We start from the raw sequence: 26,828 nt of genomic DNA, 5'->3' as shown, positions 1-26,828 counted from the left end.
TTGAATCAAGTATTTCAAAATCGGATGCAAACATCAATGGATTGAATGATCTGTTGACAATAACATAGCAAATTCAATGAATTCAGAAATTAAAAATTGCTCAGGTAATTTTTTTTTGGAATTTGTCAATATAGATACTCAAATATTTGCTATTATTATGCAAGTTATTTTGTTTAATATCGCTTCTTTGTAAAAAAATTTTGGAAAAAATAAAAATTTTAAAAAAATTATTTCAAATTTATATTTTATAATAAAACTCACAGTAATTTAATTTTAACTTTAGGTTTTCGTCATGATGTTCAAAGTGAATAAATCAAAGATTGAGCAAAATATGGCAACATTATCTCAAGTGCAGCAATTGCTGATATAAACAAAAAAGAGACTTATTGTTCGATTTTTGTTAGCGCATGCTCTTAAAACAATCTAGCATATATGTCATCATAAAATACAGTATAATAAGAAAAATTTCATACCACATCCCATAACTACTCAAAAAGATTTGACTTACCTGTAGTAAAGTCAAATTTAATACACTAAAAGGTTGGATGCGCATTTTAAACAATATTGGTGTGACAAGCATCACCATCTTATACAAAAATAAATAGAAAACTATCTTTTCATTCAGTTCAAAAAAAGTTCCAAAATAATATTAAAAATAATTAAATTTTATTCAAGCATATCAAAATTTTTGTAAGAGAATCATCAATACTTTAATTGATATAAATATATAGATATTCAAAGTTTTCAATATATAATAATGGTGTATAAAGGATTCATTTTTTAATAGCTTCAATGATGGCACCAAGAAGACATTTTGAATCAAGAAGTTGCTCAAGTTCCATGACTGAGCTACTTCAAAATAAGAACAAAATAGACAAGAACAAGTTAAAGGGAAAGAAGGACATCAACGAACTTCGAGAAATTGAAAGGACCCTTATGTGGAACATACATATTTACAATTGGAAGCAAAAAAAAAGGAAAGGCATTAAAAAAGTATGGAAAAAAATTACTAAGCTATACAGAATTAATAACATATCAAAATTGTTGAATAAGTGATCTTGAAAGCAAGGTTCAAGATCTTTAATCAAACTTCCATCAATACAATGTATAAAATTAACATTTTAAGCAATGTATTTTTCATCTTGGATAAAATAAATAATTTCATAATTTAATGAAACATCTCAATGACTACAAGGACTTCATTCAACGAAAGAAAACTATAATTAATCCTGGCAAATATATGATTGACTAATTCATAATATGCATCAAAGGATTTATTATAAAATATTATAATACAAAATATTATTTGCTTCAAAAAATAATGTCATTATAAATGAAAATGTACTTGAAATAATCTCTTAAAATATTTAATTTAATTAAATAAAATTATGTTGAAAAAATAATGCATCTATCTTTTGTATTATGTGGATTAAGATAATATTAAAATAATAAGGCAAATAGAACTTTAAATTTAAAATACTATGAAAATAAAATTGATTTTTTCCATAAATTTGCATAATGAATTGTTATGCCTTTCTTAGATACCATTGAAAAAAGAAATACATAAAGAAATAAAAATTAATTTAAGATATTGCAAAAAAATATGTAGAAGTACTTCAGAATTATTCTTTTTGTTAATTAACCTAATGTTTTTAATTATAATTTGGTTCTTCTTCTATTTATCAATAAAATATCATTCTCTTATAATTTCTATGGGCTTGAACAAAGTTATAAAATATGCAGCCTTATAATTTTTAATATTTTCTTAATTAAAGAAATTATATTAAGATTTAAATATAATTCGAATTGAAAAACTGAAAATTATATTTTGAAGTTCATCTCTTATCATCAATTCTTCATACACAACTATGCCACATGGCAAAGTCTAAAAATAAAATTATTTGGCCACAATAAAATATAAAATACAAGCATTGCCATATTAAAGGTTTGGATTGCATGCTTGCAGCATTATGAAATTGGGAACAAACCTGTCGTAGACGAGTTTGAGTACTCGTAAAACTAAAAACGTAAATAACTTTGAATTTGAATTCCGACTTCATTAAGGCCATTTTGCCATGGATGAGTGCTAAAAAGGTAGGGTGCCATAGCACGAGCCCCTCTACCCTACAAATGTAAAATTTCTCTTGAAAGGGCCCAGGTCCGCACATAATGGACCGAGGTCAGTGGAGGATTAATCTCTGCCACTAATTTAGGAACTTTCATAGAGGGTAACTAGCCTCCTAGTTAAAGTGCTTTGATCAACCTCCCCACAATTAGAGTAACTCACACTCAGCCTCTCACAATTAAAAATTTCAACCATGGTTAATCACTTAACCCCTCCCTCTGGCCCTCCGCATGGTGGAATGGGCCCTGGTTGGCCTTTTCGGGCTAGAAAATTCCTTCCCCGGCCCATTCCCCTATATGTAAAGGTCTGAGGTTGGCTTATAATAAATTAGAGCCGTTTGATCTAGACATCTTCATAGAGGGAATTTGGGCCCTCGATTTCCAACTATAAATGGATGTGACCATGGGTAGTTCACAGCCAAAAACGGGTCAAATTGACATTGCATGCCTGCCGTTGTTTGATAGATTAGATCACACGATCCACAATATGCGCTGCTACGTATGTGTGGTTGGATGAAGCCATTCGATGTCCATTTGCATACATGTGGCATCCACATATATGAATGCCTTTGCCAGGCCACACTGTCCACTTGACACGTCCTTAATTGCCCGATACCTCCCTAAGGCCGTCCACGTGAGGAAATGAATCGGCGTTGAACATGTCAAATAGAAAATTGCTTGGAATCTGGCCGTGGTTGGGTGTAAGATAACCTTCACTGTTTGATTTGTGCTGGCTCTTATATCGAGGTAGATGCAATCGGTGGAGTCAGACGTCACAATCAAGCTGGAAAATCCTTAGCGCTTTGTTGGCCGTTGGAAGACGATTATGTGGTCACTTTCACGTTGGAAAATCCTTCATGGCTATTGGAAGATGCTTTAGTGGTTGCTGTTAATGCCTCTTGTGGGCCCTTTGAGGATCACAAAAAGACTCCATCTTGTGATTGTGACATTCTTGCTTGGAATGATCTCGGATGTCGGCGAGACGAGGCGGATTCCGAACACTTTCCTGCTTCGAATGGTCGGCTGAGATTTAATTTGAGTTGTTCGATTAAGGCACAATAAGAATCGGAATGTGCCGCCCCTATTTGCAGTATTACTCGTGCCCATCCCATGTGCCCTGCCACTCGCCCCTAGCCACTCCTGTTACGTCATCTAGCGATCGACATGATGCACCATGCCAAGTCATCACCGCTAGCCACCATTCACACTGTGCCACCCCACCCGCCCGCTTGCCTATAATGCCCTTTCTATCACCGTCCATAGTGTGATACCCACGTTAGTGGGGCTTGACTCTCCACAGGGGGGATGGGCCATTGTGAGGAAGAAAGAGACAGGCATGGCGAGCAGGGCCAGGCGCAAGATGCAGGCCCTGCGCTCACCATTGGGGGATTGGGGGGGGGGGTCCTCCGAGGTGCATTCCCCCCCAAACAACAAGCACAAGGGGATACGGGAAGGGGAAGGGCAAGGGGAATTTCGACTTCTGGTGGAAAAACACACGGCATTCTACTTCTCATTGAAAAGCCCTGATTTTCGTCAAAAAGTAGCCAAAAGACCAAGGAGCTTCATTTCGTCCATTTTGCAATTTGTGTTTGCCTCACTCTCTGCCTCCTCCATCTCCATCTCCAGCTCCAGCCCCAGCTCCAGCTCCATCTCCCTCTCCCTCTCCTAGCTCGGATTTGCCTCCCCCTCCCCTCCTTTTGGCCCCTCCCCTCCCAGATCCTGCCTCCTCTTCCTGCTTCCTCCCAAGATCTCTAGCTATGAGCGGTCGTAATGGCGGTGGTGGCTTCTTCGCCGCCCTTACTTCCGGCTTTTCTAGTTTTGGCTCTGCTATGCATAAGTCTGTCAACAGGTACGCGCCTGCTTGTCCTTTGGCTCGCCTTCGTTGCTCGCTCCCTGGGCGGTCGAATAGTTTTGGCCATTTCATTCGGGAGAGGCGCTGCTGGCCACCGTTTTGGCACCTTCGGCGAGCTGTAGTTTTGGTTTTTTCGAATCATTTGCACGGATCCTCCAAAACCTATCTGCACAGTTTTCTGAAATTCTTCAGCTGAGGGTTTTGAATTGTCTGGACACATAGCTCTCTGTTTCGCTTGTCCGTTGACACTCTCTGCTTGGCACACACATTGCGATGTAGCTTGCTTGGTTATGAGGGTTTGGAGGTGGTAAATCCCGAAGGTAGCCAAGAAGATGCAGAGGAAGAAGCTCGCAAGGGCCGATGGAAGCAAGAGGTGCGGAGTGTATCTCTCTCATCCTGTTGGTTGTTCTCTGTTTTACGTGTGTCCTATGGAAGGTTTGCGATTGAGCCTCTGCCCTTCATCTTGGGGTTTCTGGCAGAAACACAGTATGTAACCTGTATGAAAAAGAATGTAATTCCGTCTGAATAGCTATGATTATACCATGATCTAGGCCCGCCATTGTGTACTGATGGCCTTGGTCGGCTGTACTTACTAGTTAAAGTTTCTAGATAGATCGTATGGATGGTTTGAAAATTCTGTGACTGCAATAATTCAATTTATCTTGTACTTGATGAGTTTGGGCCTGTTGCCATAGTTATTTACAGCCGCTATTGTATAGCCAGGTCATTCACGGTGTATTGGCTGAACATTTACATGCAGCTTTATTCTGCACCAAATTATCTCGCTGATGTATAGTTTACCTTATTTATGTCACGTGAAATTGATTGCAATGGAAATGGATACACTCTTCAGAATGGCCCGGACCTTGCTTGTGTCTCGATCTTTCTAAGCACTGTAGCCTCGCTTGCTTTTCAGTTGAAAGCTTATACAGGATTACTCGGCAATTTTTTATAAAGATTTGGAAAGTGTCCTTCATTGTTTGCAGCTTAAGTTTGTTAAGGTATTTACCAAATCTACTGTGTAGTTTCCACTCCATCTAAGCCGACGCAATGGAGACGTTGAGACGCTGTTTGGTTTTTTGATTAAGTCATATGAGGTTTGGCTGCAAATCACTTATACCACTTAATTCACTTAGATCACTTAAATCACTTAGTCCATTTAAATCACATAAGTCACTTAAATCACTTAAACTTATATCACTTAAATCACTTATATCACTTAGTTCACTTAGATAACTTAAATCACTTAGTTCACTTAGATAACTTAAATCACTTAGCTCACTTAGATAACTTAAATCACTTAGCTCACTTAAATCACCTAAGTCACTTAAGTTACTTATATTAGTTTGTCCACTTAAATCACCTAGTCTACTTAAGTCACTTAGTCCACTTGAATCACTTAGTCCACTTGAATCACTTAACTCACTTATATCGCTTGAACCATCATTGCAGAAGAAGAGGTTATATATGAAGTTTACAATGTACACAATTATGCAGTAGGATTCGCATCTGCCGTTCTTTGAGTGCTTGGTCCTGCACCCTGTGAATCTATAGTGAGGTCCTCAAAATTAAAAATATCGGTATCCTCAGCCGCATTCAAATCTCCAAAGGATTGTCTATAGCATGCAAGCTCAGACTCCAACGTCTGTACGCGTGTTTGCGGATTCTCGATCTCTTTGGCTTGTGATGCAACACGATCTTGTAACTCCTCAGTAGTAACACCTTGTTGACGGAGAGGTATGGCAGATGTGGCTAAGTCAACAAGATCACTGTGTGCCTGGGGAGTTAGCACACGAGGTAGACATGGGCTCTTTGTTCTCTGTCCTTGCTCGCTTGTGCTTTGCAGGACGTGTCTTTCTTGTTCCTGACATGTGATGCTTGTCATTCCAATCCACGCGTCGATGCAAGACGTCATAGACATACACCTGTTGAATGAAATACATGGGTATTTGTTGGTTGTTGGGGATGCTTTCTTCCACCTCTATGAATCGTTGGAGAAGGATGTGGGCTAGGGTTTTGTTCGTGAGAACCTGCAAATGAATGAGTTGACTTTGGTCCCTGATGTACCAAATCTAGTGGAGCTTTGGTCCTTGATCTAGTCTCCTTCGAGAATTGTTCTCGGTGTTGCTTACCCTCCAAGCATTGCTATCCCGTAACCCACGTTCACCTGCTATCCAACCCTAGGTACACCATGCATGACATACTTTCCTTCCTCTAAGAACTCACTCCTAAGTTCGTCAGAAAGCCCGTAAACTTGCTGTGAAGATGAGTCAATGCTAGTAACTATACTTTGACTATCAGTTTGAGTGTGCTATACTTTCAATGAGATTCTCTTTGAATCAAAGAGAATCTAAGGTCAAAGCCACAATCTTTGATAAAATCTCTCAATCTAAACAAGGTTACGTATCGTTGTGTATTCTCCTTGAGAAATCAAGTAACGCCTGAATCCACAGAGTTAGTTTCGTTGACATATCCGTACACAAGCATGGTAAAATCCGTAGCTGAAGGTAAATGATTCTATCAACCTTATCTATTGAGTTCTAATATTGCGAAAAAAAGATTAATCTTGTTGAATACCCTTGAACTCAAAATCTTAGGTTGAGATCGAGGAATCATTGTTGAACAACCTCATCAATTGAGCCCCTTGAGGTCAATTTCTGGGTTGCAATTTCTATCAACCCTAATGTCCTGAATTACTTCGTATTCATAAAATCCCTCAATGAAATTCCCTTGTAATTCAATTTCTTGGGTTGAAATACATGACAGACTTTCCATCGTAGAACAATTAGGTATCCGTTCATAACTCATGATGGAAGATTCTTCATGGAAGTATCAATGTGCAAAATTCTGACTAAAGATATGGTCCCCTGATCTATCTTCGGAATGCCCCTACATAAGGATAATTAGTATAAATTCAGTTGACTATCTCCAGGCAATGGTACTGTTTTAGACATGTATATAGTCAACCATCATAGGAGTAACATCCTATGTGATCCAAAGACTATGGAAACATACAATCCGAAATCTCTTAAAACAAGATCCACTATCGGATATCTTGTATAAACTTGTGCACAATAAACCGCTCCGATCACATGATCATCCAGCTCTTAGGATCTCTTATCTAGGAACACCAAATTCCAAACAAGGCACTGGGAGACTAGCATCAGAAGAGACGTGATAACCCTCCTTGATTGAGTCTAGACTATGGAGCATCAGGGTTGAACCCAAAAATACATGGCTTCTCTCAGGTAAAGAATCTTAGTCAGTCCTCATAAAAAATGCAATCAAGTTGCCCCCAATTCAATTCAGCCTACTTGTACTTCACCCTAGAGGTCCTTGGATATGGTTTCATGCTGGTTTATACCACCACATATAAGAATCTTAAATGTAACATACCTTAGTGTCTCATACCACTAAAGTATACTGCAAATAAAAACCTTAGTGGACAATATGAGTGAATCAGGGTAGCCAATCCCTCTTCAACTCAGACCATCCCAGATTGAGTCATGGTGGCAAATTTGTTCGCAATCCTTGTCTTAATGTGATTATATCACCCCCTTGTGTTACAATACCCCAACCAATAGGTCAAAGAAGAAAACTAGTAGGTAGCATCTCTAACAGCTCTTGAATCTTGACTATCCATGACCTCGGGCTAAAAGAGTGAGAATCAGAATGACCTTGCCTTTGGACATGATTCAAAGAAGGTATTCAATAAGACTCATCCTGGTCTAATCAATAAGAACCTTCATATGTCCAAACGGTAGCTCGAAGAAACGTCATAACTCACAATCACATCGAGATCAAAACTTCGAATAGAAACCAAACAGGAATCTATGCACCAAGATTCGAGAAAGGGAAATCTAATTGTCTTAGTTAAGTCCAGTTTAAGATGTAACGAAGTCTCAGGCATCCTCAATGTATCATATATCTAAAAAACTTCAAGATATATGGAACAAAAGTACATGTTATATAATTTGAAAAAAAACCCATCAAATTATAGATGCCACTAACCAAATTAACCAAAATCTGGCCAATTTAATGACAAGAAAGTTTAGAACACAATTAATACAAATAGCCATCCAGCCCTATGCTATCCTGTAACCCACGTTCACGTGCTATCCAACCCTAGGTACACCATGCATATGACAAGATGGCCTTGTAGGCAGTCCTTTGGGGCAGCATATCCGACTGCCAGGTCGGTTTGGTAGGCCCCAACAGATGTGTGCTTTGCTGAGGTGTCTGATCTGCTGGTCCACCACTCAGTAGCCTCTATATGGCTGCGTGGTAGCCTTTCTTGTGGCGGGTCCCAGGGCAGAGGGGGCTGGCCTTGTAGAGGTGTAGTAGGGATGTGTGTCGGCCCTTTATAGAGAGCAGAGGTGGGTCGGCCCACCCTCTATGCTAGTCAGTGGCCTAGGGCAGGGGGTCTGCCACGAGCCCCCTGTTGGTCGACGGTCGGTTGTATGAGGCAAGGCCAAACCCTATTTATAGGCTCCCCTTCCCTCATTCGTTTCTATCATCTTTTGGAGATGGAGCAGTTCTTCTAGCATAGCATCCAGTGGAGCCTGGCATAGGTGTAGAGCCAGCCCACAGTATCATCTCTTGGAGGGCCTGGCAAAGGAGCAGAGCCAGCCCTGTTGTGCACCACAAGAGCAGGGTAGTAGAGCAGTTCTTCCACTCCCTAGTGCTCCCTTCACTTGGTTGTTGAGCTGTGTGTTTCGAGCTTTGACTTTGGATCTCTCTCTCTTTTGTTGTGTCCATAGTTTTTGACGGAAATATATTGTTTTGGTAGCTCTATATTTGGTTGGATCATTGTCTATTGATGAGTTTGCACATCTATGTGATGCACATTAAGTAAAGAAGTTTGTGATTCCATTCCCCACACTCATTGTAGAGCTAGCCCACAGTATCATCTCTTGGAGGGCCTGGCACCGAGGAGCAGAGCCAGCCCTGTTGTGCACCAGAGGAGTAGTGTAGTAGAGTAGTTTTTCCACTCCCTAGTGCTCTCTTCACTTGGTTGTTGAGCTGTTTGTCTCGAGCTTTGACTTTAGATCTACAGAAGGTTGAGTTTGTTCGACTTTGTCGTGTGGTTTAGCAGTAGAGACGTCGTTTTCAGAATGCTCTTTAGCCTCTTCTCTTCCTTCCTCCTCCCCCAGATTTCTTTCTTTCACCATCCCTAACTTTGGAGAGTTTGGGAAACTGAATGGGACAAATTACCCTATCTGAAAGATGAAGATCCAGAGTCGTTTAGTGGCTCAGAAGCTGTGGAAACTGACAACGGGGGCCGAGGTGAAGTTGAAGGATATGGTGGACAACAAGGGGGTGATACTCATATTAGTAGATGGAGAGGAACTCGAAGCTTGGGAAGATAGAGATGTCCACGCCTTGGCATTGATCATAGGGACTATGGCGGATATTGTGCTTCCTCACATCCAGATGGTCGACACGTCAGTAGAGGTGTGGACCATTCTGAAGGATTTGTACGAGATACATAACACATCTTGGATCTTACTTCTTCAGCATCAGCTTTACAACTTAGATATGGATGAGGGAGATTCGGTACATGATCACTTGACGAAGGTCAAGGTGATAAGGGATCGACTAGTTGAAGGTGGACTCGTGCCAGTTGGCCTTGATGATACTGAGGAGGCTACCTTGGAGTTTGAAAAGCTTTGTGATGACTGTGACAGGAGGCTAGAGGACCAAACCTCTGACTTTTGAAGAGTTGGGTCCATAACTGCTCCAGGAAGAAGCTAGGGAGAAGCTCTACAATAATGACAAATATGACAAGGTGTTGTTGGCGAAGGATTACGCTGGCAAAGGGAAGGGCGAGCCTAACGGTAGCAAGTCCGAGAAGGATGACTTTGATGATGAGAACACTTCCCAGAAGAGGAAGTAGAAGAAGAAGTGCTTCTATTGTGACACGTTAGATCATTTTGCGAAGGAATGCAGAAATAAGAAGGCGGATCAGAAAAACAGGGAGGAGGAGTCCGACTCAGATTTAGAGGGTGACACAAAAGCCAAAGCTAATGTGGCAATCGAAGAACTGTTCTTGGTGACATCTCTGTGTGTTACTGAGGTCAATTATGCCGACCTAGAAACCAGAGTGATGATGTTTGACATTGAGATAGTCGACGGGGAGTCAGAGACCTTTGTGAAGGTGAAGCACATCATGGAGTGCTTGGAATCTTCCAAGTGCGTGGCTGCTAATACTGACACGAGGGTGTATTCCATGGAGTGCCCTAGGGTTTCAGGTTTAGATGGATGCTGTTATTTAGAAGGGGACAGTGCATGATTGCATAGGTTATTGGTATGTGCCTCAATGAGGTGCATGGTTTGCTTTCAGAGCAAGCACATAGGTAGTACGATGATCTGGTATGTACTTGATGTACTTAATTTGAGCCTTTATAGCATGCTGCGGAGAGACTCTGCTCTTCATATGTCTCAGGTAATGCGAGATTGGAAGGAATGGGCCTTCTTCGAAGGCAGAAGGGGAAGTGTGGGTGCTTCAAATCTCGAACACAAATTGCTGGAAGGGATGGACAAGGTGTATTGATGCCAGAAGTGTACCTGCTTGAGAGCTCAGTGAGAGTTCATGGTCCACAATGTTATCTGCAGATATTCTTTTGTTGCAGACCTTGCCAAAGGAAGGATGGTTTGAAACAGACCCTCAGAGCATGGTGCTTGGAAGACTCCAGGTTGTTTACTCATTATGAGGGGGACAATTGGAAGATCGTGGCGTTTGGATTGCTTAAGTTTGAAGGCGAGAACGTGACTGAAGGTGGTGGTGCCAAGAGGTGCTACTAGAGATGGACCTGTGTACTAGGATGGCGCGCGAAAGTGGAACCGGACCCGGTGGAGCAGGAGTCACTAGATGAAAAGCTAGGAGTCACTATATGTCTCAGGTAATGCGAGATTTGAAGGAATGGGCCTTCTTCGAAGGCAGAAGGGGAAGTGTGGGTGCTTCAAATCTCGGACAAAAATTGTTGGAAGGGATGGACAAGGTGTACTGATACCATAAGTGTACCTGCTTGAGAGCTCAGTGAGAGTTCGTGGTCCAAGTTATCTGCACAGAAATTGTTGGAAGGGATGGACAAGGTGTACTGATGCCAGAAGTGTACCTGCTTGAGAGCTCAGTGAGAGTTCGTGGTCCAAGTTATCTGCAGATATTCTTTTGTTGCGGATCTTGCCAAAGGAAGGATGGGTTGAAACAGACCCTCAGAGCATGGTGCTTGGAAGACTCCAAGTTGTTTACTCATTACGAGGGGGACAATTGGAGCAGGAATCACTAGATGAAAAGCCATGAAAAGATTTCGACATTGAAATGTTTCAAAGGACTACGATTAGGGAGTTACTAGAGCATCGTCATCGACGTGTTGGCATTGGGCCGAGATGTGTTGGTGAGAGGGGGTGCTGGAAAGGTCGCCTCCGCATCTGTAAGCCCCCATATGAGGAGAGCGTGGGGGGAGGGAGACCTAGGGCAAGATGTGCCCAAGAGAAAAGAGAGGGGGCTGCCACATGGGCAGCACCTTTGAGAGATCATGTATCTGGAGGCATCAAAGTGGCTGCAACAGATGTTGCCTTTGTGCTGGAGAGATGGCGGGGGCAGCATGCCTTGGATCTGCCCTGGCAAGAGGATTCTGATGAGCAGCAAGATGGCGGGGTATAGAAGCTTATATGGCAAGCCACGTGGCAGCGGGTGTTGGTAGGAAAAGACTTGAAGCAGGCCCTGCATGTGGCGCAACCTGGCGAAGGGAGCCAGCACCTTGTTCGGCTGTCTGGAAGGATGATAGGGCTGGTCACAGCCAGCCTATCAGGCCTGGAACAGGGCTGCACAAAGGGGGGGCTAGACCCTGCATATATAGAGGGCATCTGCCCTGGAAGTGTGGGTTAAAGGCCTTAGAAATGAGAGCCCAACAGGGGCATTTATAGGGCAGACCAGGTCAGGGCCTGGTCGGCCCTGATTGGGTCGGCCAGAGGCAGCCTGACTGGTCGGTTTTTTGGAGCAGGCCTTGGGCCTATATGAAGAGGCCATTGGGCCTCATTCATTCATCACTTGGAGCAGCCAACACAGAGCAGACATGAGCAGCACTTAGGGACTCCTTGGGCCCATTCTCAGAGAGTGAAGGAGATCTAGAGGGGCTGCAGACTGAGCTAGTAAATGCTGCTCATCTAGGCTGGCTTCCGGACAGCAAGGTGTTGTGATCAGGACGAAGAGTCTACATACGCTCAAGGTGGAGCACGCGGGCTCAAGTCTAGAGATATCTGGCAGATAGTAGAAGTACCTTGTGGTAAGATCAAAGGACCACGCTCTTGTGGGACTTTGGATTTCGGACGGAAATATATTGTTTTGGTAGCTTCTATATCTGGCTGGATCATTGTCTATTGATGAGTCTGCACATCTATGTGATGCACATTAAGTAAAGAAGTTTGTGATTCCACTCCCCACTCCCCACACACACGGTGTGAGCTCATGGGCTATTCTGTCAGTCTTCCACTGTGTGTACCCTCTGTTGGTCGATTTCTAACACAATAGGGGCCAATAACAACATATCTCAAAGGTATTCTAAAAGGAACTAGTGGGAATGCACTCAAGCCCATACTGCAAAGCTCAAACTACTCATGGACGACAGTCAAATTTTGTTTTCAGCCTTGCTTTGTTAAACCTTGAACTGGGTGCCCTTTGTTGCCAATTTGTGGAGTTCTTTTACAGCTCCTATGATTGGATGATGTGCTTTAGTGTACTCATAGTAGCTTAGCTAACTCTTGATCCGCAATAAACTGAATTGATCGGAAGTAGTAATGGCTTCCTATAAAAGAATACATTTGATGTATGTCTAGGAAGTGATTGTGATATCGCATTGTTTAGGTGAAATGTGCTTTGCAACTTTATGCTTTTCACGGTAGTTTACTGAGTGTTATGAGGAGCTGTTTTTGTGGCAGCCACGGAAAGAGCAACAGTTGGAGGTCATTGATAAGGAAGAGATTGTAGTTTCCAAATAAACTCTTTGGCATGGATTCATGTACTTGAGGAAGCATCCTCAAATTTTAGCATTACCCCACTATGGATGGCAAGTGGATTAATTGTCATTAATTACTACAAGTACGATCATGTTATTGAGGAAACCGTTTTAGCAACGGAGGGAATGTACATACCTTCAAATTAGTGATAAATCATTAATATATGTGCCAATAGAATCAACAAAGCTTTTACATCATACGACAATTTATTTTTCAGCTTATGGCAATCCTCTTTTTCAAATTGATCCGGATTTGGAAGAAAATCGTGGCACAACATCTTTATGTTATGGCACTTTACTATGGTGATTTTGCATCAGTTTATGATAATGAACGTATGTAGAAGATGAAAGCAGTATACATAGCTTGCTAGAAATGCACGACAGTGTGGATAATCAAGAGATAAGTCAATAAATGGACTTGGACATTAGACAAGAAATATGAATTTATGTCACGGGGACGTGATGGTGATGGTGAAGTGATTAGCCTAGGGGTGCTAGGCTAGGGGCATTAGTTAATGTCCAAAGGGTACCTATGATTTCATGTGCAACAAGTGCAACTCCTGCTGTAGTTAATGTCCAAAGGGTACCTATGATTTCATGTGCAACAAGTGCAACTCCTAGTGCTCTTAGAGTGGTTCTATTCTCTAAGGTCATTGGTTTAGTTCACTGGGGTCATGCTTTAAAAATTGACCCACTAGAGGTCCTATATACCAGGTTCATTGGTTTCAAGCATTAGGGTCATGAGTTCCAAAGTGGCCCCCTAGGGGCTTTGAAATCCCATGCCTTTTTTGCCATGTGTTTGTGTGTGGAGCATGTGTGGCCTCTCTGCTTGACTTGTGGCACCTGTGTCACATTTGGAAGCACCTGGAAGGCCTTGGAGCCCTTCCCTAGACTTCCTTGCTGTTCTGGGTCTTCTCCCCTACCAAAGTAGTCTTCTTTTGAAGATGACGGATTTTTGCAGCTCTCTCTTGGCTGGCTGAAGTTGATTTTGAAGCTTTCTTTGCGACAGATCTCCTCCCCTTGCTGTTTCCTGTTGCTTGCATACTCCCTGGACCAGGGAGTCTTCATTCTGGGCCTTTTTTGAAGCTTTTCTGGACTTTCTTCGTGACAAAAGTTCTTGTTTTCTGCATCTGAAGCCATATTCTTAGACGCCTCACTCCTGCTTCATTATGACCTTTGCTGGTGCTGGAAGTTAGCCAAGGACAGCTCCCTCCTACCAGAGTATGCTATCTGCTGTTCAACCATCTTATGAGGCTGTTTCGAGCTGAAACAGGCTCCTTTTGTTGGCCGAATTCTTGTCTTCTCCTTCTGCTTTGTGCTACTGTCATTCTTGCTGAGTTTCTGGAAGGTGGGATGCCTTGCCGTTGGCCGAGGAGAGGATTGGGGCACTGGTTGTGATACTCTCTTCCTGGGGGTGCAGTGGCAAGCCTTGGGCTAAGGAATGGCTTTGATTTGTGTAGATGCATTGCTTGGCATGGTGCTGGGGGGTTCTGCTTGTGATATGCATGGCTACTAGGGAACCAAGAGAATAGCACTGGGAGTTGGTCACTAGCACAGCCACGGGTTGGCATTGTATTGGGTTGTGCTTGCGGGTGAGTTCAAGAAGGAAGTCCCTTGTATTTGAACAAACCAGTGAATAAATAAATACCGCAAGTGGCGCCAAGTGTTGGGGCCAACAGGTGTCACTGTGTATGCTATTGAGTAGGGGCATTCTAGCCTCCCTTGTTTTGTATGGTTCAGTGATGCTATGCTGTGAAATTGTATGCTCTAAGTATTGTGTGTGGGCAATGGCAATGGTAATGGTACATGGTGGCTGTATTTTGGTGTTGTGAGATAATAGTGTCAGGTATACTGCCCTTTGTCAGACAAAGGCCGGTTACAATTTACAACTACAAATATAACGACATCAACAATTCATTCATCACCAACTCAGAATTTGTAAAGTTCAATCAAGACAATGTTTTACATTTTTACTTCATTTATTTATTATTGTTTATCGTGCACATGCTTATTAGACTTTGGACTTTAGAACAACAAAAAATCTCAATATGTACGATTGGATATATTCTAGTCTTACAAAGGGATATACATGCTTATTGATCACTGGTGTTAGTTCAAATGTGAGTTCTTTTCAGAAGACTTCACAAACGTACCACGCATCTCCTAAAAATCCTATGCATCATCTTCAGTGACATCACTTTTCCATCGTTTTCATCATGCTCTAGATTGATATGGTGGCGGCACCTTTTAGAAAATTGCCATACCCAACACTTTGTACAACGTTTGAACTAGTCACCCTAGATTGCATGACGTGGATAAATTGCAAGTCTATCAGCGATTCTTTCCCAGAACACCCTCCACCTCATTGATTATACGCATGATGTATGAGAGTGTTATGCTTTGCACATCACAATATTTAGGTACCCACTAGGGAATTTACACCCTTAGTTAGTTCCCAAGAACTTTATGATAGCCTTGGGGGTGAGCCTTGGTATGTGAAGCTGGGATAGTTGACTTTAATGAGGGTAATTTGAGATTTTAAACCTTGAGGTAGGCATGAAGGGGCTTGGTCGATAGTCGAGACGCCTTAATTGTGACCAAGTCTCTCCAACTGAAGTTGGCACATCTTGGTTAAGCCAAATTCTTGTTGACCGAAGTCAACACTCTGCGACCGGTCACCGAAGTCAATCCAAGTCTTCCTAACCAAGGTTAGGTTTACTCAACCGGAGTTAAGTGTCTTTTACCAAAGTCAATACTTTGACCAATAAAAGATAACTCTTTGAACATAATTAAATAAATGAAGAACTCTTTAATTATGATCAATAATTGGTCAACTAGAACTTTGACTTGGAGTATTTACAACTTGGTGACACCACCAACCTGGCTATTTGGCTGCTGGCGGGCCAGCAGATCTGGCCGACCAGACTAGGCTCTATAAAGGTACCATCAGCCCATTTACAAGGGCCATATGTGGGCTCCATCCTGCCCGCAGCCTTGGCCCATGTTATGCCACCTGCACTTGTTTTTACCTCCTGCCTATGGGGCTGTAAACTCCTCCAAAGTGCTGTGCCATATTCTCGTACATGCTGCCCTGTAGACAGTCATGTAATCTCTTCTATCTGCTGTCCATATCTCACCCTTGTGCTGACCACGTGGCAGCCCATGTGGATATCCAGTTCCACATAGATCTGCCTGTGTGGCATGTATACCTCATGTCCATTTGGCTCTCTCTCATGCCCTCTTCATCTTATATCGGTACCATGTCACAATGCTCTCCTCTTATGGGGTTTTGCAAGTGGGGCAATTAACCTGCTACTCCGGCGCATCTCTCTCTCTTTCTCGTTCAATCTTGTGATAAGTGCATGACATGCTGTTTTTTCGATTTTCGTTTGGCATGGTGACTAACTCTTGTATTGCGGATGTTCCTTTTTAAAAATTTTAATGTTATATTTGCCTTTTGAGCAAATTTTTCTGGATAGTTTAACAAATGTTGGTGTGTGATACACAGATAACTATATTGCTTAATGTCTATGTTCTCAAAGTTTCTAATTGAATTTCAGATCTTCAAAAGTTCATGACTGCTACCTTCATGTCTTTATTGTGACATTGAATGTCTTGTTCTAGTAAACTCACATATGTGCTGTCACCTGCTGTCGTGGACATTTTACAAATGTCCGTGATGAATTGCAACCCAATTATAATTTTTGTTTTCTATCTTGAAGGACCGAGAAAGCTATTGGAAAATGATGCAGAAGTACATTGGTTCTGATGTGACCTCAATGGTGACTCTTCCAGTGTTTATATTTGAGCCAATGACCATGTTGCAGCGAATGGCTGAGGTAAGACTAGATTGCGTGGATGAACCATGCTCTATGTGTGTGTGTGTGTGTGTGTGTGCGCGCGCGCGCAATACTCCAAGTGACTTCATATGGTGAGTTTTCAAATCTTGTTCCCCAGATTTTGATGCTATTTTTCACACACCACTTGCTTCAGAATGCCAACAAGCTCTCTCATGCACGGATGTAGGCGCACACGCACACAAGTCCTTCCTCTTACTTCCTCTATCATTCACCAGTGAACTTAACTTGTACTCATTGCATGTTTTTTGTGGATGCAGATTATGGAGTATGCTTATCTTCTTGACATGGCAGATCAATGTGAGGATCCTTATGTCAAGATGGTGTATGCAAGTAAGATGAAAAAACCTCATAGATTCCTTGCCTAATTTGAATCTGTGCGCAAAACGCTTAGCAGCAATGTTTGGGGTACGCTTATATGTAGCTGTAGATGATGTGTATGGTTGATATGTTTGTAAGCAGAAATAAAAGTATTGTCAGTAGCTTGTTGACCTCACTTGAAGTTCTTGTTTTTATATGTGCAAACAAATTGCCATAAACGTGAGTTCATGTACAATAGAAATTCAACTAAACTTAATCAAGGCTAATGAAGTTTCCGTGGCTTTGCCACAGCAAGTTGGGCGGTATCACTTTATTATTCGTTACAAAGAACGTGGAAGCCCTTCAACCCTATTTTGGGGGAGACTTATGAAATGGTGAACCATGGAGGTATCACATTCATTAGCGAGCAGGTAAGTGCTTGGATGGAGGCACTATATTTACTTATTCTATTCCTTAATAAAACAAGAATTTTGAACGATGTGTTATTTTGTTGTGTCACAGGTTAGCCACCATCCCCCTATGAGCTGTGGGCATGGTGAAAATGAGCATTTTACATATGATGTTACCTCGAAATTAAGGACCAAGTTTTTGGGGAATTCTATTGACGTCTATCCGGTTGGAAGGTAGGAAGCATTTATGCTAAGATGAAATGTACTGATGCTGTTAGGCTTTATCAAGCATTCTGTTTTGGTAAAGCATTTGGGAATTGTTGCTTGCAGAAGTAAACTGCAAAATGATATCATGACTGATATATCTGCATTATATACATTTGCTTTTTACATGGCATGGCTACAAATTGCTGGGAGGAAAACTCTATGGTATTGTGCATTAAGGTCAACTTTAAGAGAGGTTACAACCTACAATTCCTCTTGTAAGTTTCTTAAGGAAGAGATAAGGTCATTTTTTTCTAATGGCTTAACCGAAACTAAACATTGGCTTGCACAAGCGAAGCATGATTAGCGTATTTTGGAAGGCACCCTCCCTAAACTCCATGGGAAAAGGGATTCAGTGTAGTATGTACTCGTGTAGTAAGTCAATTACAAGGAAGAACGCAAGTAGTGGTGGCTTGTATTAATTGTGTGCGATGAGGGTTTTCCTTGTGTTTATATTTTTGGAATTCCTTAGAATATGTCATCCCATTCCATATTTAATATGGTTGCCTTGTGCTTAAGCGAGGTGTCATGTAAAAGGGACTTGCTCCCATTGTTTTCCATTACGCGTGCTAGAGCTTCCTAGGCTTTTCTAAGGTGTGTGTTGTGCTCTTCAAGGCATCGAGAGATTTGGACATGCATTTACTATCCCCAATCCACTAACTAGAAATGGTCTCAACAGATCTTAAAAGGTGTAGCTTTATTCTCTTTCAATGGAAGTGTTGTATGATGATGTAACCTTCAATGGAAGTTTCCCTTTATATACAAGTGTTTTATAACTTAGCACTGCATCTCAGTGAGCTTGTAAGGGGAATAAATCAAGTCTAAGTCATTTGCATAAAGCCTTATGGAGGTAATTTCTACTAGGTATGAGATCCATCCTATGAATCCGAGATGTATACCTTAGGCCGGAGGCTGGTCATATATTGGGAGTTGCAATGGGGGAAGGTGTAGGGAGGGGCAGGAGGGGGGTGGAATCACTTTATCAGTTACAAGGGTTCAACGAAGAGTCTATAATGCTGCTGCAAAGGGAAAGGGAATCTCTCACAATATCTCTAAAGAGCATTTTTAGTTAGTTTGTGGTTTAGAATCTTCTATTGGCTATCTGTGGCTGTGTGCTGTTGGGTGGGTGCAGTGGGAGGTTGCTTCTTTAAGCTTGTGTATGGTTCATATATTAATAATAAAAGTCCATGTGGGAGAAGAAAAGCATGCTTTTGGATTTTGTTATATCAGATTTGGCAGCCACTGTCGGCTGATGCATTCTGAACTTACAAGCCTAAAACTGTTCTGCTTTATGATTGCAGGACAAGGGTGAAGTTGAAAAGGTCTGGCGAGATTTTAGACCTTGTGCCCCCCCCTACAAAGGTGCATAACTTAATTTTTGGGCGAACTTGGGTGGACTCTCTTGGTGAAATGGTCATGACCAATCTAACAACTGGGGACAAAGTAGTCCTATATTTTCAGCCATGTGGGTGGTTTGGGTATGTTCTTTTCTGACACCTTTCTTTAAAGTAACCTCCCTCCCTCCCTCTCACTCTCCCTCTCTCTCTCCCCCCCCCCCCCCCCCCCCCCCCCACACACACACACACACACACACACACACACACACACGGGGCAGTTTCTTTTTTGCTCAAAAAAATGATTATTATGCATATTTTCTCTCTTTTCAAAACAGAGAGACATTTGCTAGAAAAACGTAGAGTAGCTTGCCAACGCTCTCTGCAGTGGAAGATGAACCCCGAGATCACAAGCTGCTACTTTGGAACACACCTCATACGCATGCGATTTACTTGAAAGTAAGAGGACAATTCAGTTCTGGGAAAAGGACTCCGATGTATAGTAAAAAACAGAAAGGTATATATAGAATCTTAAGTACAAAAACTTGCCCTTCAATGTACCAATACCTCTGGAAGTAACCTCAAAGGTAAGATACCAAAAACAGGCTCTGTTTTGCTGCACCATCTGTAGGAACTCTTCCTTTCTGCCACACGCCTCTTTGTAGGCTTCCGTAGCTACTCAAGGCTGAGCAAGCCTGCAAAGTTCTGCTCCTGAGTTCAATGCTGACAAGCTCCCTCCTGTGCACCTTCTTATGCTCTGCTACAATCTGCAGGTATGCATCTAGATGTGCCCTGGATTGCTAGGACTTAAGAACTGCGTCAGTGTGTGGTATTGCTGATGAAGATTTCTAGGTTTTCTGCTGCATTCCTGCCCTCCAGCCTATACGGCCCCAACCTGGTTGCTATTCTGCTGACATAGGGCCAGGCCTATAAATTGCCTTAGCCCACCGTGTTATGCTTCTATTCTGCTGGTCCTGTACCAGCCCAAGGCCTTGTGGATGGCCATGTAACTGGGTCTCTTTTTCTTGTTGTCACCCTAAAAAATAACCCCATCCTCACCCTTGGCATCTTTCTTTTTCTCTAGCTTCCATTTGCCACCCTTGCTCTTTGCTACGAGAGCCTTCTTGTCGCCATCGTCCTCGTCCTTCCCGTCGTACAATTTCACGTGAGCTGCTACCTGAAGCAACAATGGGCTGAGAATGGCACCAGTCCACTATTTTATAATGCTTCTATCTGCAGATCCTGTACCTGTCCCAAGGCCTCATGGATGGCCATATAGCTGGGTCCGTTCCAGCCCAAGAAAGCATACTTTGGTGTGGGCTGCCCCAAGTAAACCCTAAACAGGGGTCTTGATCTACTGCCCATTTGGCAGCTTTGTTACTACCCACATGGCAGCCTCATCCCCTCACCCTACGGGTTCTTCTACCTTCATGCATGCTGAGGTGTCAACCCCCTGAGCTCTCTTCATTTGGGGGCTTACAGGTGGGGCATTGACCCAATTTCTCCAACAACATTGCACTTTTAATCATCTGACCCGTGATATGGGAAAATAGCCACAAAGATTTACCTCACTACCGGATGCAAACTGCATAATACTAGTCTAAGTCTACAGCAGACGAGACAGCTTATGGGATTCAGGTCTGATAATCAGGAGGAGGCTCCCTCCATACAGGGCAATGTTCTGTATGATTTTGGGGTTTTTAGATGCAGGGGTGCCTGTCCCATCCGTTACCTCCTCTACCACCTCCGTGGGGGGTGGTGTCCTCTTATTTTTCCATCTATATTATGGAATAGTTGCTTGTGTCATGTGGGTGAAAATAGTTTCTCTCTGAGAGTGTTGCATAGTCTATAGAATGTTCATTTATTGCCGGTGAATGCATTGGTAGCTTTTTTCTCTGGTCTGTTCAGCTGCGGGTTTTGAAAATTTGAATTTTTGTGAGTTTGTTTCAGAGTGTTTTGAGACTCCTGTCAAGCCAAAGGTATCGTTGGTAGACAATCAAAATGCTGTGGCTGTGAAGATACAAGCCCTGGAAATAATTCCTCTGGCTTAAGGAGAAAAAAATTTGTCTGTAGGCTCTCTGTGCATGAATTGAATATACTTCCTAATTTTCAGCTTCTGTCCGCATTTTGGGCCTCCCTTTGAAAGCACTTAGTTTAGAGTATTGGCTGGAGCATGGATGAGTGAAACGATTGTGTAACATTTTCACAGAGCTGGACGGTTCGAAGTAGATGGATATGTATACAATGCAGAGGAAGAACCCAAACTACTAATGACTGGTAAATGGAACAGCTCACTGAGCTATCAACCTTGTGATATGGAGGGCGAGCCTCTTCCAGGCACAGAGCTGAAAGAGGTATTTTACGTTTTTCCTTTATATGAAAGAATTGTTGGTATTTGGAATGCCACCATAATTGCTGGGCCTTCCACTGTACAGCTTACAGAATTGTCTGTGATTAAAGACTGTATCAGGTGAAAGCATGTGGTTTTTGGTTGCTCTATGTTTGCTCAGGTGTGGAAGGTTGCCGATGTGCCTGCAGATGATAAATTTCAGTACACATATTTTGCACACAAAATCAACAGCTTTGACACTGCTCCCAAGGGAATGCTTGCCTCTGATTCCCGTCTTCGACCTGATAGATATGCTTTGGAGATGGGTGATTTGAGCAAGGCTGGCATAGAAAAGACCAGGTAAGCGTGGCTGGTGTTAGATAAGTTTTGTGGCTTCATATGAATTTGTTAATGGAAAGTCTGCAAAGGTGCATGTGCCACAAGGGGTGTCGAGAGATTTGTAAGCTTGGCTAATACAAACTGCAATAGTTTACCTTTGTCCACCAAAGGCTATCCTAAATTCTGGTGCTGCATGCTTCTAAGAAAAGGCTTTAGCTACAAGCTCATCTTGGTCAATTCATGCAACTTATTTGGAGGTTTTTTTAATGAGGCAGAATGGAGGAAAGGCAACGAGCTGAGAAAAGACAGAGAGAGGCCTTGAAGCAAGAATTCACTCCGAAATGGTTTACATTGACTGAGGATGTCACCTCAACTCCTTGGGGCGATCTTGAGATTTATGAATACAATGGCAAGTACAATGAGCGCAGAGTAGGAATTGAGGGGTCTTCTGAGCATGATAATGTGGACCCTAAGGATATGCAATTCAACCCTTGGCAATTCAATGACAATGTGGAATTGCAAACAGAATCAACAGATGGTTCTGTATGACTCTTTGCTCCGCTGAATGATGCATTGCCCTCCACTGGCGTATGGCGGGAGGGGTCCTTAATATAACCTTTAATTCTTTCTGCACTCACGATTTTAGCTTCTAGAAATGGTTGGGAGCTGTTGGTACTGCTCTTACTAGTTTCATGTATAGTCCTGGTGGGCTATCTCCTTCAAAGCCATATACTACACAGATCTAGAATTGAACCAGACTGCAGTGTGGCAAAGATAGCCTGCCTTTTAAGGCTTTTGGCAATTTGTCTGTGTTTCTTTGTATCTTGCAATGTTTTGTATTATTTGAGATTGTAACATAACAAAGATAACTTTTTGTCTTTTAAAGAATGTCTAATGTTTGTAGTTGTTCTTTGTGCTGAATCAGCTGCATGTCAAATAAGCTGTAGCATAGCGTTGAGCTTCTCTAAGAACATGTGTTCTGATCCTCCTTGGCTTATCCTCCCGAGTATGTCTTGATGAAATATATTGCTGAGAATTTTAGGAAAGGGTGAACTTATATGCCAATACAAGGTGGCGAAACCTCTGGCCTTGCTTTAATGAAAGGAAGAGTAGTTGTAGTACTAAAAAAAGGCAACCTCCTCTGCCCATTAACAATCTATTTTCCAAAATGGTAAATGGGCTTGCTTAAATGTAAGGAAGAATACGAGGTAGTACTGAAGAAAGGCAACCTTTAATGCCCACTAACAGGCTGCTCCTGTCTGCTCCTCTTTCTGCTGAGCTGTTGGATGAATTGTGAGGCCTAGGCCCTCCCCTTTTATAAACCTCAAGGCCTGCTGCAAAAAACCGACTGGCAAACCCCTAACTGGTACATTCTGTCTGCCCTAAAATCGACCTGGTTGGCTGCCCCTACCAGCCCAACCAGGGCCCTATATAAGGGTCTTCTCTAGGCCCTTTTTGCAGCCTTTGTTCCAGGGATTCAGCCCCCCCTGGCCAGCCTATCTCCAGGCCTGATTTGCTGGTTCCAACCAGACCCACCAGCCTCAGCCAATGGCCGACCCAGGTCCTGCTTCTCCCTTCCATGGTTGAGCCACCTGTAGGCTCTGTTGCAAGCTGTCCATCTGCACACTGGTTGGCTGCCCCTACCAGCCCAACAAGGGCCCTATATAAGGGTCTTCTCTAGGCCCTTTTTGCAGCCTTTGTTCCAGGGATTCAGCCCCCCCTGGCCAGGCTATCTCCAGGCCTGATTTGCTGGTTCCAACCAGACCTGCCAGCCTCAGCCAATGGCCGACCCAGGTCCTGCTTCTCCCTTCCTTTATATGTGCAATTCTGCGCCATGTCTGCTGCCTGTGACTGACCTCCTGCCAGGTTAGATCCAGGACTTGCTGTCCCTGCCATCTGCTCCTTCCACAGGTTCCGTCCGTTGCAGCCATGCTAGTCTCTTTGATGTGAGGTGTTGCCCATGTGGCAGCCCCCTCTCTTTCTTTTCTCTTGGGCACATCTTGGCCTAGGTCTCCCTCTCCCACGCTCTCCTCATATGGGGGCTTATAGATGGGGAGGTGACCTTTCCAACACCCCCTCTCACCGACACATCTCGGCCCAATGCCAACTCGTTGATGACGACTTTTTCTTCTTGGCTTTCCATCCAGTGGCTCTTGCTCCACGAGTTCTGCTTCCGCTTCCGCACACCATCCTAGTACACAGGTCCATCTTTGGTAGCATCTCCTGGTAGCACCTCCGTTAGTCACGTTCTCGCCTTTGAACTCGAGCAATCCAGTCGTCACGATCTTCCAGTTGTCCCTCTCGTAATGAGTGAACACCCTGGAGTCTTCTAGGCACCATGCTTTGAGGGTCTGTTTCAACCCGTCCTTTTGGCAAGGTCTGCAACCAAAGAATATTTTCAGATTACTTGGATCAAGAACTCTCGCTGAGTTCTCAAGCAGGTACTTTTTTGGCTTCAGTACTCTTTGTTCATCACCTTCTAGCAATCTGCGTCCGAGATTTGAAGCAGCACCAATACTTCCCCTTCTGCCTTTGAAGAAGGCCAATTCCTTCCAATCTCGTATCACCTGAGACAAATGAAGAGCAGAGTCTCCACATCAATTTATAAAGGCCTAAATGCAAAATATCAAGTACATACCAGATTGTTGTATTTCCTGTCTGTTTGCTTTGAAAGCAAGCCCTGTACCTCAATGAGGCACCCACCAAGAGCCTGTGTAATCCTTTACTGTTCGCTTTTGAAGTACAGCATCCATCTGACCATGAGACCCGAGGGCTTTCCATGGAATCCACCCTTGTGTTAGTGTCAACAGCCACGCACCTGGAAGGTACCAAGCGCTCCATGTCCTTCACCTTCACAAAGGCATCTGACTCCTTGTCGACCCACATCTCTATGTCAGACATCCTCACTGTGATTTCTTGGTCAACATATCTAGCCTCAGGAACAACTCTTTGATTACCACATTTGATTTAGCCTCTCCTTTTGAATCTGAGTTGGACTCCTTGGACTTGCCACTGTTAGGCTTGCCCTTTCCTTTGTCAGCGTAATCCTTCGCTAGCATCGTCTTGTTGTCTTTGTCCTCGTTGTAGAGCTTCTCCCGAGCTTCCTCCTGTAGCAGTAATGGACCCAACTCCTCAAACCTCAGAGGTTTGGTCCTCTGTTTTGCTGTCACAGTCATAACAAAGCTCTTGAAACTCCAAGGTAGTCTTCTCAGTACCATCAAGGTCAAATGGCATGAGTCTGTCTTCTGACCAACTGTTGCCAGTTGATCCCTCACCACCTTGACCTTCGTCAAGTGGCTATGTACCGTATCCTCTTCCATATCAAGATTGTAGAGTTAATGCTGAAGAAGCAAAGTTCGGGAGGAGGTGTCCGTCTCGTACAGATCCTTTAGAGTGGCCCACGCCTCTACTGACGTCTCGGCCTGTGAATCAGCCTAGGTGGGCAGCCCCTGCCAAGCTTTGTCTGCAGCACATAGGTCCCCTTGGTTCTCCTAAATGTAGGCCCCAAGATAGTTGTTCCACTGTTCCAACCTGCTTCTGAATGGCTGCTCTAGAAGGTATGATGATCACAACACCTTGCTGCCCTAGAAGACAGCCAAGGTCCAGCCTCTAGGGAATTGAGTTTGCAGCTCACCTTCAACTCTCCCGCCTGCAAGATGAGGCCCAAGGGAATGTCTTCAGGCTGCTCCAGTCTGCTCCTCTTTCTTCTGAGCTGTTGGATGAATTGTGAGGCCTAGGCCCTCCCCTTTTATAGGCCCCAAGGCGTGCTGCAAAAAACCACTCGCAAACCCCTAATTGGTCGACTTTCTGTCTGTCCTAAAACCGACCTGGTTGGCTCCTACTAGCCCAACCAGGGCCCTATATAAGGGTCTTCTCTAGGCCCCTTCGAAGCCTTTGTTCCAGGGATTCAACCCCCCCTGGCCAGCCTCTATCTCCAGGCCTGATTTGCTGATTCCAACTAGACCCGCCAGCCTCAGCCAATTGCCGACCTAGGTCTTGCTTCTCCCTTCCATGGTTGCGCCACCTGTAGGCTCTGTTGCAAGCTGTCCATCTGCACACAGATGCCCTCCACATAGGCGCCTTTATTTGTGCAATTTTGTGCCATGTATGTTGCTCGTGACTAACCTCCTGCCAGGTTAGATCCAGGACTTGTTGTCCCTGCCATCTGCTCCTTCCATAGGTTCCGTCCGTTGCAGCCATGCTAGTCTCTTTGATGTGAGGTGTTGCCCATGTGGCAGCCCCCTCTCTTTCTTTTCTCTTGGGCACATCTTGGCCTAGGTCTCCCTCCCCCATGCTCTCCTCATATGGGGGCTCACAGATGGGGAGGTGACCTTTCCAACACCCTCACCACCCCACCCCACCCCTTCCCTTTTCTTTCTATACGCTTCTTGGTTCCACAACTCTCACACCCCCCACCTCTCATGTCTAAAGACTCACATACCCTGGAAAATAAACCCAACCTTTACCACCTTTACACCTATAACTTGTCCCCTCCCTTGCTACATGCATTTGTGCAGTGTAAAGTACTTGCAAGATACTGCCACTTCTTGACAACTTCTTACCACCCTTGCTTATCATCCCACCGCCCACGCACGTTACATATTGGCTTGCATAACGTCCCATTGTCCCATTTATAGGCTAGTATTTGCTTATTGTGTCTCCTTGGCATTTCGGCGCTTAGTTCCCTCCTATGGAAGCTACACTTCTTGTCTTCTCTTCACATTGCCTCTGCTATTTCCTCGACTATTCAGTGGCAAGTACCCCTCTTGGTTTTGTCACCTTGATGTATCTTCTTCTGGTTCGCGGTCCTTCTACTCTTTACCATGCCTTTTTTGCCAACACGCAAGCCCTTATTGGCTTCTCGTCAGTGTACTCTCCGTGTTTTTTAAAAACTCTCATGGAGTTGAAATTTTTGAAAAGTGTTGCGTGAGGCTTTCTTAATCCTTAATAAAATCGAGTGTTGGATAGTTTTCCTTGTATGTTGACCTTTGGTCCATCTCCA

General features: G+C 43.4%; 1 protein-coding gene across 1 annotated transcript; it reads left to right on the top strand.

The window, feature by feature from the left end:
• Positions 1-3,606: 3,606 nt before the first annotated feature.
• On the top strand, positions 3,607-22,648 carry LOC147882812 (oxysterol-binding protein-related protein 3B-like). The gene is made up of 10 exons (XM_087400270.1): positions 3,607-3,973; positions 4,256-4,349; positions 16,716-16,832; positions 17,111-17,183; positions 17,463-17,581; positions 17,673-17,794; positions 19,126-19,302; positions 21,368-21,512; positions 21,669-21,847; positions 22,102-22,648. The coding sequence occupies exons 1-10, from the start codon at positions 3,882-3,884 to the stop codon at positions 22,373-22,375; spliced, it is 1,392 nt and encodes a 463-aa protein (XP_087256396.1). The 5' UTR covers positions 3,607-3,881; the 3' UTR covers positions 22,376-22,648.
• The last annotated feature ends 4,180 nt before the right edge of the window (positions 22,649-26,828 follow it).

The sequence above is a fragment of the Dipteris shenzhenensis genome, chromosome 29 (genome assembly GCF_047967505.1).
Source record: "Dipteris shenzhenensis isolate YYH24624 ecotype China chromosome 29, Dip_SZ_1.0, whole genome shotgun sequence".
Classification (NCBI taxonomy): Eukaryota; Viridiplantae; Streptophyta; class Polypodiopsida; order Gleicheniales; family Dipteridaceae; genus Dipteris; species Dipteris shenzhenensis.
The sequence above is the reverse complement of the archived record's forward strand: the minus strand, read 5'-3'. Positions and strand labels throughout refer to the sequence as shown.

Coding starts and splice junctions, on each gene's coding strand:
- LOC147882812 (XM_087400270.1), top strand. CDS start 3,882: ATGAGCGGTCGTAATGGCGGTGGTGGCTTCTTCGCCGCCCTTACTTCC. Junction 17,184..17,462: donor TGTCAAGATGGTGTATGCAA/GTAAGATGAAAA, acceptor GCTTTGCCACAG/CAAGTTGGGCGGTATCACTT. Junction 17,795..19,125: donor GACGTCTATCCGGTTGGAAG/GTAGGAAGCATT, acceptor TTATGATTGCAG/GACAAGGGTGAAGTTGAAAA.